The sequence below is a fragment of the Lissotriton vulgaris genome, chromosome 3_1 (assembly GCF_964263255.1).
Source record: "Lissotriton vulgaris chromosome 3_1, aLisVul1.2, whole genome shotgun sequence".
NCBI classification, from domain to species: domain Eukaryota; kingdom Metazoa; phylum Chordata; class Amphibia; order Caudata; family Salamandridae; genus Lissotriton; species Lissotriton vulgaris.
Genome location: NC_141689.1, coordinates 917,959,922 through 917,973,047, shown reverse-complemented (window position 1 = coordinate 917,973,047; position 13,126 = coordinate 917,959,922). Strand labels below are relative to the sequence as shown.

Below are 13,126 nucleotides of genomic sequence, written 5' to 3'. Positions count from 1 at the left end.
TTTGTTTGCAAATGGGGTCCATGCAAGTCACAGAACACCGGGTGTCTTGTTTTCAGAAACGTATGAGTTTAGTAGTTTTTCCTGGGTGAAGGCTGAGCCCAGAACCAAATAACACTGCTAATAATTTACATGGCGAAAACTTGATGTCTCCATGGTGCACTTTGTGTCCGAATGTGTTGCAGGTGGTAGGACCAGCTATACAAGTGGGGCACTGCTTTTATTGGGAGGAGTGTGAAAATAAATTCAGGGCGAAAGGAATTTTGTGGATCTCTGCAGATTCCCGAACTTTCTCAAACAGAAATGTTAGGAAAATACATGACTAGCCAATGTTTGAGGAATACAGGGCAAGCTGAGTAAAAATACATAGTGGGATTCATACAAGTACCACCACCTTGTACTCCCTCTGATGTCTAATTTTCAGAAATGTCTTATTTTGGTAGGTTTGCCTGAGTGTCAGTGGAGTACCGCACAAAAAACGCTGCTACGCACATCGCAAACACGGGTCAGTTTGCAAGGCAAATAGTGTGATGTATCCACATTGCGTTTTAGGGCCTTTTCTGTCATGGGTGATACACCCAGACACACATTTTGTTCACCATTTTTATGTGGAGTAGTGTGAGAATACAGAATAATAGAAGATGTGTCATAATCATTAACTTTGTTTCCATTTTTAGCTTAAAAATGTAAATCAATGTGCAAGAAACTACACATTTTGCAAAATGCAAAAGGCCCTGTAAATTATATGATAGTATGGGTAACCCCAAATTCAGAAGGGTACACTGCATAGGTTTCTTTCATACCCATTTTTAATTCTTCAGATTTTACTATAGGTATTGTTTTATGCTTGGTATACAATAAAATATCATTACAAGCTGCAGCTCAGTTGTTTGCTCTGGTTATGGTGTGATTTTAGACAACCAACAATCATTATTCCTTATGACCAGAATGAACAGTACATTACTATTGTACCATTGGACAAAACTTTACTGATGAAAGCATTGTCACCTATTTATATTTTTTCCTGCTTATTTTCATTATTTTTCATTTAAATTTATGGTTTCTTCAGGAAAACCATGAGCGACTGACCCCTTGCTGAAACTGGAACTTTGTCTACTTTTCAGAAATGTATAACTTTCTGGGCTTACAAATGGGTTTCACACCCCAAACTGAAAGTAGGTAGAATATACAAAAAAACAAAACAATTGAATACTTAGAAAACTGTAAAAACAGTGGCTAAGCAATGCATTTTCTTTCACTTGTCTGCTTGTTCCTGGAACCTTGGAAAATGGTGAGCTTAGCATAGTAAACCATTTGTTGAGGCCATTTTTAGAAAAAAATACCCTTTCTTGCACATAACTTTATCACCATTTCAAAAAATTATAAATGCGGCTATATTTTTGCATGTTTGCTCGGATCTCTCAAGAGGAGTCCATAACCATGAATATCTTTGGAACCCCTTAAAATTTAAAAAAGGAAGCAAATTTGGCCGGTATACCTTTTGTGGAAAAAAGTTATGAAGGAGTAAGCACAAACTGCCACAAGCTTAAAAGAATGGTAAAGCAGCGGTGGGGGTAAGGGAATGGGAAGCCTTAGAAGCTGAGCGGCTAATGTCACAGTTCAACATTCTCTCCAAATGTTTAAGCTACTTCACATTTGTAGTTGATGTTGGAGTTGTTCAAGAATAACTATTCTCAATCTTTAATTTTGGGCTATAGAGCTCACTTTTGGAAAACATACTTGGGTTTTCTTATATTTTTGATACTATATACAGTTTTAACAAGATAGAGGCACATTTTTCATACATATATATTTAGCTAGTATTTCTTATCTGATCGCCACCATTCTCCCTCCCTATTTGCTTGCCTAATGCTTTCCTCGCTACACAAAACAAAAAAAATGCATATAAACAGTGATATGTACTCTTTCTTTAGTTGTCTTATGTCCAATACGTTGAATCCCCATTCCTTGGCAGCTTTTTCTTGCTTATCCTCTTCTTCAAAAAACTCAATCTAGAAATAAATCAAAACAAGAGACATATAATTTTTTATAAATATAGGAACCAATTTCATTTGCATTGTACTTCATTATAGATATGAAAATAAATTTAATATCCAGACTCTTTTGACCCAGTCCGATGTTCTCATTCTGACCAAAAAAGATGTGCGCTTTGACTGTGGGTTATATGTTCCAATGTTTGAGGCGTGTCTACACTTGACTTCAGCTGTTGCAATATAGACTTAAAGTAGAGTTGTGCCCACCCCTTGCTTCTCCTTTTCTTCTCCTAATTTGATGGCTTTCTTGTGCATTCTTGTGCTTGTCCAACCCAAGGATCATTTCAGTCTCACTTTGTTTTGAATGCATTAATGCATCCTTTTACAGCTGCCATCAGACCCTGCTCTACATAAGGGACTATTTTCACTTCCTCTCTCTTGCTTTTTGCCTGCTTCTTCCTGGCCCTTTCGCTGTAGATTAAAAAAGCATGGCCGCCTGCTCTCTCAGCCCACTCGTACTCTGAGTTCCGCTGCATATACAATGGCGGGCAGTCATCTTGAAATTATATTTTGACTATGTGGCTACCAATGCGTGAACATGTGTGTGCATGTGCTGTTGCCCTCATGGAATGTTTTTTTTAAACAAACTAAAAGAAAGGAGCATCCAAGGTGGATGCTATACATGAACAAACAGGTGGGAGATATCTAGTGATCATTACTTGAGGGACACCACACATGCACGTGTAATATTTTTTTACTTAAAGGAAAATCACTAAAGGATGGTTGAGGCACATGTGTACACACACATGAAAACCTATACTAGTGTTTTAGTTTTACAAAAACTAAAGATGGCTGCTGTTTGTGTGAGCATGTGTGGCAGTCCATTTTTCATATCTCCTGCTAATGATGTAATTCCAATGTGGACCCCAAGATTCCCACAACTGATTCAAAATATTATCTACAGCACTCGGCAATTTACCTGCAAGGTGGAAATTTTCACACATTCAAATGCACCACTTTTCAAAAATGGTGCAACCTCCTTTCAGAATTAACCTGTTTCCAGCACAAGTGGAAAGTAAAGCTTTTTAGGAAATAATGACTGCTGAGGTGCATCAGTCTACTTAGATTACAGTTTAGATAAGAAGTCCCAAATAGAAAATGTTTAACAATATAAAATACTATTATAAATCAACATGGTTACCATTAAAGTAACTTCTCAGACCTTTCACAAAAGTTAATTATTCTCCCCATGCTTTTTCTAGGTAGTCTGCAAATGCTGACTCATTCTCCTTGCTGAAAACAATTCATTTATTTGTAAGGTATCAAAGAAAAAAGTACCAGACCGAGATACATCTCAAATTATTTAAACAAAAAAAGACCTAGGAATACTTTTACAAAATGCTATTGAGTTTTATGACACACTCAATTGTGAAGAAATTTTTACAGTCTACATGCAAACCAAATTGATAGACAATTTTGATTTACTAATATGTCCAGATCCATTTAACTGCACAGATCAGCTTTGAGGAAAACTATAATAATTGACATCTAGGTTAAGCATGCAGGAAGCGGACGTGTTCCACAGAATCCATCTAAATTAAAGATATCATTTAGTGTTTTCAACAAGAGAGAAGTTAGCTCTCATTACCTTCCAGAGTAACATGTAACTCAGATTATTGCAAAGTTTTAAGATTTATTTTATGGCTTGTTTTGTAATTTTAATAGGATTTTCTGGTTCAGTGTCCCATCTTTGGAAATTCCAGTGGCTATTGTTCAGTGTTTTTCTAACTTATATATAACAGTGGTTGTAAGTACTGGCACTGTAACGTTTTACTGGACACAATCCTTTCCTAGTGTATGCCAAATACATTTACAGAAAAATATGAGCTGTAGAAGGACTACTTTCACATGATGATATATTTTTATGTATATGAGATTTAAGGTCTATTTTTGATAATGTACCTAGGGCCAAATTTATAATTTGGTGGTCGGGCCATCCTCTCCCAGGAAGACAGAGTAAATTACCCTGTCAATGTGGCGAAGGTCCAGCAAACCAAATTTTTAAATGTCCTTCAGGCTGGCGGACATTTCAAGCATTCACAGGAACTGCTGTCAAGGTGATTCCTGCCAATGTATTGTAACTTTGCTTTAAGGCTCCATCAAACATGACTGAGCCGTACAGCAAAGTTACAATGTTGTCTTTCAAAATCAAAACCCCAAAGCGGGATTTTGTTATTAAAAATAAATTTAAAGAATACTCCCCTTTCCATAGGATTTTTCTCCCATGGTGAAGGGGGCATTTTGCAGTTTTCACTGCCCCTTACCACTAGGTTGTTCCTGGCGGTGACAGGTAGTGAAAACTGACCTTTGTGCCCGCCCATCTAAATTAGGTGGGTGGAACTACAGGTCAACCTCTGATGGCCTTTACGCCGTAGGGCCATTGGGCGGTGTAACCACAGTGGAGACGGAGTAGTCTCTACCGTTGTTACATCAAAGGTCTGCCTGCAGAGGGAGCAATATGCACTCGGAATGGGTACTCCGTTGCCACTGCAACAGAGTATCCTTTCCACCAGCAAATCAACCGGCCCCTTAAAAGTTCACAGAGTGATGAAATATCTTTGCTCTTGCAAGGATATTATGAACCTGGTAAATATCAAGGTTTCCCTATTTGGAATTTCTCCTGTTTTTGGGCGAAATGTAGGTCAAATGTTATATCCTGGTAAGATAAGTAAGAATGCAGATAAGATATGGCTTTCTCTTTCTGATCTAATCATACTGTTTACTTCTAACAAAGGTACAAGCTGAAAATATCTAGGGCCAGATGTAGGTGGCCGTTTGAGGCCATTTACCGAGCGGTAACGGCCAATTTTGGCCGTTACCGATCGGTAAATGGCTGACAGGTATGTAGGGGGCATTATTTTACCGAATCTGTAAAATTACAGATTCAGTAATTTTACCGATTCGGTAAAATAAAAAATCGGTAATTTTACCGATTCTGTGGCACCCAGATGTAGGTGGGACTCTTCAGCGTCCCAGAGGACTAACCGAATCGGTATTGTACCATCAATTCCAATTGATGGAAAAATAGCGATTACGGTGTGCATGCACATGTGTGCATGCACACCTATGCCATGTGACAGGCAGACCTGCCCTTAGGGCATGTATGCCTGCCACATGGCACCCGAGCCTGTTATGGGGGTGCCAGATGGTGTCAAAGTGAAATCCCCTGCACCCTTATGAAAATCGGTATTTACCGATTCGGTAAATATTCGGTATTTACCGAATTGGTAAATACCAAATTCTTCAGAGTCGGTATTCCAGCACATCTGGAATACCTACATATCCACCCCTTAGATTTACCGATTTTTGATTACCGAATCGGTAAAATTCGGTAATTAAAAATCGGTAAATCTATTTTACCTACATCTAGCCCCTAGTATGCAATTTTCAGCCCTTTATAAATAAGAGTCCATTTATCTTATTCACACATGTTGACCAAGTTATCATATTTTATTAAATCCACCACTGATACAGGTGTTGATAATTCTTTATACATTTGGGTGCCATGGACATCTACCAACCTCTTTTACTCGGAGTAAGATGCTCACAGGAATGCTTATAGGCTTTAGAAAAACAATAAACTCATGGGGATAATCAGTAAACAGTGAGGGATTCATTGCTCACTAGAAATGAAAACTCTTCAAGACCAGAACAGCTTATTTAGAAGTTCTCAGATCCATTTGAACCCGATACCGTAGTGATAGTGTGGGACCAACCAATTGATGTCTTATATGCTGATGGAACCTTTACAATCTGAGTCTAGTAAAAAGACCAGTATCAAAAAGCATAAGACCAATAAATGGACAGGATGCATATCTTTCACAAGCATTATTCAAATATTAGAGTATTGGATGCAAAGCCCTAGGTGGCAAAGGATATGCCCAGGTGAGGGTCTTGTGCTCACTCTGTGCTACTGGATCCAAGATGTACCAGTCTGAAGAGGGCCAAATATACTGAAACCTGTCTTGAGTTGCTTATGATCCAGTTCAGAAGGGACCTGGCTTGATGATCGGGCTGGACTGTTCCTATTGAAGTGTGACCAGGGCTGATTTGCATATGGCTAGCTCTAAGGCATAATGGACAAACGAATGATGGGTTGGAAAATTATCTCAATCAATTGCTAGTGATTAGATTATTTGCTAGCATTTTGGGCTGGACAGTCCCTTTTGAAGGAAGACCAAGTCTGTTTTGCATGTGGGTGGATCGAACTTGAGGTAACATGATGGGCAGACGAACGATGGGTTGGACTATTACCATAAGCAATTACCAGTGATTACTTTATCTAGGGATCCAAAAATTATAAAAATGTTACAAGACCTGCAGGTTTAGTAACTTGAAAAATCTACTCGGCCTAACTGTAATGTACTCAACCTGTGAAATGGTCTCAACACGATTGTCACACAGTTCACTTTACAAAATCCTCTAACTTCAGTCACAGAAAGAAAAGTAAATGTAGGATGACAAACTGATTTTTGACCTCTGTCTCTGAAAGCCGAACAAACGTGACAATATAACAAGATTAAAAGGCATCTTTATTGCTCATTCATTTTGTGGAGTGGATTTTTCGAGCCCTTCTATCTGCAAGCATTTCTCCAATCACCGTATATGTTTGGGGGTAATGTCTTAATTGGCTCTGGTATGCACAGGCACAGTGCCACTGAAACCAAGCTGTACCCTACCGAAGGGCACAGATAGGCCAAAACAGTCTTAGATTCTTGTGTTCTGTTTCACAAACGTGACAAGATAACAAGATTTAAAGGCATCTTTATTGCTCATTCATTTTATGGAGTGGATTTTTCGAGCCCTTCTATCTGCAAGCATTTCTCCAATCACCTTATGTGTTTGGGGGTAATGTCTTAAGTGGCCCTGGTATGCACAGGCACAGTGCCACTGAAACCAAGCTGTACACTACCGAAGGGCACTGATAGGCCCAAATGGTCTTAGATTCTTGTTTTCTGTTCTACAGAAGACCTGGTTTGGCAGATCTGTTCCTATTGCAGGAGGACCAAATCTAATTTACGTGTGGTTGGGTCTAATTTGAGGTGCCATGCTGAGCATAATGACAATAGGTTGTAATACCATGAGCAATTGCCTTTGATTTGACTGCTTTCAGGCATGCCTCCCATCACCTTTTGTGTTCTGATGTAACACACTAAGTAGCCACAGATGTGCCCAGAAGTTGATCCTGTGCTCAATATGCCACTGGAACCAAGCTGCACTCCACTCAAGAAGCCCAAATATGCCATAACCAGTGTTGGGCTGCTTGTGTTCTAGTTCAGAGAGGACCTGGTATGGCAGTTTGGGCTTGACTGTTCCTAGTTGAGCAGGACCAAGGCTGATTTGCATATGATTAGTTCTAATCTAAGGTAACATGGTGGTCAAAGGAACAAGGGGTTGGATTCATACCTAATGTAATTGCCAGTGGTTAAACTGTTTGTAAGCATTTCTTCCATCACCTTTTGTGTATTTGCCGTAATGCCCTGATTGCCAAGAGTATGCCCAGATCTGGATCAGATGGTCACCTTTCCGAATCACAAAAGGTGTGGTGAATCTATCCCCAAAATGGAAGACTTTTGTTCCGAGCTCCTAGTCCCCTGATCTTCAGTTCAGGTCCCTACTGGGTCCAAAAAGGATTCCAATAAGGTGATCTCACCTGCTTCATCATTGACCACAGGATTCTACCCTGGTAAGATACTACTACCAGGGTAGACTCAATCCCGGACAATAAGGAAGTTCCTAAAATATATTGAGTGTCTCGGCAAGACTGGGATCCAGCTATTAGAATTAAAAATACCTTAAGGTGTACTACAAGAATATCCTTTATTTGGTGGAACCTTACGCATTATTGAAAAGTAAACAAATGTATTGGATGTCTAGGGGTACCATGGTCCCGACATCCTTAGGGGATGCCGACAGGTTTCTGCCTATTCAGAGTGCTAATAATGTGGTCAAGGGCTTTCAACAGATCCCTAGTAAAATTGTGTTAGTATGTTTGTTATTGTCTTTAAAGGGAAGAAAGGTGCTTCCTACCTCTCCTTCCATCAGCTTAGCGGTCTGGGGTACAAACATATAATTAGACATTATACTACCATCACACATGCTAGAATGTTCATGATTCAAGTACAACACTCATGATTCATAGGGCAAAACTCAAAATACTCGCCCACAAATATAGCATGCATATTGAAGTGGAACTTTGTGGAAAGTTTCAAACATGCTGGTGGACATTTCTTACCCTATTAAGGGTTGTACATTACTTCATGGTCCATGGCGGTGGGCTGTTCCTGTAGTCGTAAACTTAGTATGCAAAATGCTCAACATTAATTTTTAGAGACAGATATCCGAAATCCAAATTTATAATTATATTACCTGGTTAAGGGGGGAAGTCACTGGAAAACATCCTTTAAAGTATCTTGAAAGGATATCTTTAGTCATTGCAAGCAGTGATGGGGGCTTGGAACCATGGAATTGTGAACCCTTGTGGGTAATGGTTATCGCCTGAACCTTAAGTGTATCAGATGAAACAGCACTACTAATTATTACCCCATTTGGACCTATTGATCAAATTGATACGGATGTTGGCGTCTCCCCGATCCAGGACTCTGTTTTTTTGGACCAAAAATAGCGCCCACAAGAGGCACTTACTTCTTCAAGGTAACAAGCCCGCTTTCGATATCTAAGCTTCCCTCCATTCCAGTCAACCTCTTTTGTGCCGGAGGAGCGGACACATCAGCTCTTTGCAAGCTGATGAGTGCCATCTTGGGGGCAGAGTTACTTACTCGTGCCACATGACGCATCTTGATGTGTAAATACCCCTAGCTACATATGAGTTATGGATAGGACTCGTTCCATCACCTCTATAGTGTCTGGCAAATCAATTTATGACTACATCAAGGTTAAGCAGGAATACTGTATTTTAACTACGCACATGATAAAAGTACCTTCACATCTTTCAGAGTTCCATCACCTCTGTAGCTCTTGGCGATTTTATGATTATAGAAAGGCAAACCAGGATTCAGGATTACTATATTTTAACTACACACATGGTGAAAGAGCATTTGCGTCCTTTATGGAGGTCCACATGTGACACTACAACACCCAATATATTTTAAGAACTCCCCACTGTCTGGGGTTGAGTTGACCCTAGTAGTACTAGGGTGGGGTGAGGTGGCCAATATTGAAGCATGATAGATTATGTGGGTGAGACCACCTCATCCAAATCTTTTTTGACCCGTTTAGGTGCCTGACCTGAGGACCTGGGAACTAGGAGATAGGAACAGAAGTCTTCCGTTTTGGAGACAGATTACCGCCCCCTTAGTGATTTAGATGTTTTGTTGCAAGAGGAAGTGCGGTGTCTAATCCTCCCTTTCTCTCAAAGTGGTTGGATAATCCCATGGCTACTGTGTCACTGGAACAAAGCTACAGCTGACAGAGGTGGCCCATGTGGGGCAAAACTGATCTTGGGTTGCTTGTGTTCCGGTTCGGAGAACACCTGGCTTGTAGTTTGGGCTGGATTCTTCCTATTGGAGCAAGACCAAGGTTTATTTGCATACCACTGGGTCTAATATGAGTGGCATAGTGGGAAAATGAATGATGGGTATGCACAAGTATTTTCACAAGTTAGGCTATTTGCAAGCATTCCTCCCTTCAACGTTTGTGTGTTTAACTTAATGCCCTAAGTTGCCAGAAGTGTGCCCAAACGTGGGCCCGCCTTTATTGTGGGATTGAAACCAAGCTGCAGCAAATGGCTTGGAAGTTCAGACTGGACGGTTCCTACTAGAACTACGACAAGACTGATTTGCATGTGTGAGCTTGCAGCCATATCAGGATTGAAAGTTAACATTGCTAAATCCAAACAATACGCCTTTGGGAAGGGAAACAGCGACCCAGGCCTTTTGCTTAGTTAAGTAAGAGTGCAGTGAAGCACAGACGCGTCCCTCTATTTAGGAATACGTATCTACCGCCAGCCATCGGACCTATTCGACAGTAACTTAGGCACAGCACTAATGGCCATTTGGTCCCAGATGAAGTCCTGGAGCACGCTCCCCCTGGCAGTCATGGGTAGAGTGGCATTGGTGAAAATGGTGGCCCTACCGAAGCTTCTGTATTATTTTGCCAACCTACCTAACTATGTCCCTACATCCCTTTTAGCTCTGCTGGAACGGACGACCAGGGATTTCATGTGGGGCCCCAGCCGCCATAGGGTGGCGATTAGGAAGCTACACTTGCCCAGCTCCCTGCTTTGAACACTACTACCTGGTGGCCCAGCTCCAGTGGATCGCCAGATGGTTGGCAGATCATCAAGGCAGCGATACGGCGTCCACACACCCACCGTATACACCGCCCCAGATCCTTGCACTCTTCCACCCTGGCATGCGAACACGTCCTCCAGAATCCCTACTGTTGAATGTGGCATAAAGATGCTACCGGAGGAGCCTCTGCATAACCCGGAGCACAGTACAATATGCCCCAGCGCTTCCCTTGGAAGGCTCCCCTAGAAGTCCGCCATGCTACAGCACTGGCCTGAAGCTGGGATACAGATCATGGACGATCTCTATCGTGAAGGCTCACTTGTCCCCTACGCCACACTGTCAGAAGCTGAGGTTCCCCGCATAGCAATTCCTCCTACACCGCTCGATGGTAGCCAGACTCTCAGAGAAATGGGGGGACCTTGCTACTGAACCTCAGACGCACCTCACTATACAGTATTTACATGTCATGGGGCAGGGCAGGCACTTGACGTGGTGGTTCGTAGCTTCACTGCGATAGCACGCATCGATCGGCTTAGATCCCTCAGACACGAGTGGGAACACGACTTGGTCAGGCAATTTTCAGACAAGGAGTGGGAACAGGCACTAGCTAGACCGGTTCGTATCCCTAGAAATATGAGATTTAAGCAAATACAATATTTAATCACACAGAGAGCATACTTAACGACAGATAACATTAATAAGTACTTTTGTTGAGCAGACTCCACCTGCCCTAGATTTGCCATCTTGGACGCAGACTTAGTGCACATGCTCTGGGGTTGTACCAGCCATAATATATATTGGAGCGGAGTGGTGGATGCTCTCCATGCCTGCTTAAATAGAGAGATACCCTTTGATTGGCAGACATATCTACCGCACATTTTCTGCAGGAAACGTAGCACTAAAGTCACCTCCAGGTTCCTGGATCTGGCCATAATCACAGCCAAGAGGTTAATCACAAAGAGGCGGAAGTCACCTGACCCCCACACATACAAGCCCGGAGGCACTCTACTCTTACGTGGGCCAGGGCAGAAGGCATCGCGATCAAGCGGGAAGAAATCATGGGTCTCAGAAAAGTACCCATATCTGAAAGCTGGGAAGCAATCTTGGCAGCGCTACAACAAATTGCGGACTCGCCAGTCCAGTCCTCGCAGACACCTGACCCGATTGACTAACACCGCGCACTCAACTTGTACCCTTAAGATATACATAAACACCTGACGAGTCGTAAATTACTACGCGTCATTCACCCTATTCGTGAATATGCTGGAAAACCACAGCCAAGGCAACAGGTGCAGGCGCAATAGAAGGCACGCACATGAGAACATGCACAAGTAAGTGTGCTGGAGCAAACCAACCCAAACCCAAGTTTGACTCCCTATACCCACAGTTAATATTACAAATACAGCCCACCACACCTGTCTAAGTTGAACTGGCCTTCAAAAGCCATATATCCTGAGTAGAATATATAAGAAACCCAACTGTACTAAATATGTACTATATTACCGCCCAAGCATGACATTTGTAAATTGCCAGATGAATGTACATACTGAATTAGCAGCTGTAATATAATAACTGCCATTGTTATGTGACGAATAACAACTCCTGTTGCTGCATGTTACAGCAAGATATGCTGATTGTTAATGTACACGTTCTCTAAAAATCCAATGAAAACATATATTTTTTTTTTAAAGACTGATTTGCATGTGGCTGGGTCTAATCTAAGGTGCCATGCTAGGCAAAAGTATGATGGGTTGGAATAATACCATGAGTGTTTGATATTGATTAGCCTGTTTGAAGACATCCATCTCATCACATTTTGTGTATTTGATGTAATCCTAAGTGGCCAAGGATATGTCCAAGTGTGGGTAACATGCTCACTGTGCCACTAGACTGGACTATTCCTACTGGAGAAGGACCAAGGTTGATTTGCATATGGCTGAGTCTAATTTGGGATGGCATTGTGGCCAAAATACCAATGGGTTGGAATACTACCCTGAGCGTTTGCCAGAGTTCAGACTATTTGTAAGCATTCCTCCTATCACCTTGTGTGTGTTTGAAATGGCTAAGGGATTACTTATATGTGGGGGTTTGGTGCTCTATGTGCCACTGGAGCTAAGCTTCACCCTACTGTATGTGCCTACTGAGGAGACCCACACAGGCCAAAATCGGTCTTGGGTTGCATGTGTTCCAGTTCGGACAGGACCAGGCTTTGGAGTTTGGGCTGGATTGTTCCTATGCAAGGAAGACCAGGGCTGATTTCCACATAGGTGGGTCTAATCATGGAGCATGGTGGGCAAAACAATGGGTTAGAATGCTACCTTAAGCGTTTGTCAGTAGTTAGCCTATTTGCAAGCATTGGCCCTGTCCCCTTTGGTGTCTTTGATGTAACACTCTAAAGTGCCAAGGGTATACCCAGATGCAGGTCCCGTTCTCACTGCGGCACTGGAGCCAAGCTCCAGCCAATAGAAAAGGGCAAAATAGACTACAACTTGTCTTGAGGTCCTTGTGTCCTGGATCAGAGAGGACCAGGCTTGGCAGTTTGGCTGGACTGTTTTTAACACAGCAGGATCAAGGTGTATTTGCATTTGGCATCTGAAGTGGTATGGTGAGCAAAAGTAAGATGGGTTGGAATATTTCCATGCGTGATTGCCAGTGATTAGGTTATTCGTACGCATTACTCCCATTTCATTTTGTATGTTTGAAGTAGCGCCCTATACGGCCAAGGGTTTACCCAGCGGTGGGCCTTTGCTCAATGTGCCACTGGAGCCAAGTAGCATCCTACTGAAGAGGCCCAATGGGAAAAACCTGGTCATGGGTTGCTTG

The 13,126-nt window shown here is 41.9% G+C and overlaps 1 protein-coding gene across 2 annotated transcripts in view; it reads right to left on the bottom strand.

The window, feature by feature from the left end:
- GDA (guanine deaminase) overlaps positions 1–13,126 on the bottom strand; it is a 763,322-nt gene that overhangs the window by 421,732 nt on the left and 328,464 nt on the right. For both annotated transcript variants that reach the window (XM_086961261.1, XM_086961262.1), the window contains one exon: positions 1,921–2,009. In XM_086961261.1, coding sequence (XP_086817387.1) covers positions 1,921–2,009 — 89 coding nt within the window. The remainder of the gene's footprint in view (positions 1–1,920; positions 2,010–13,126) is intronic.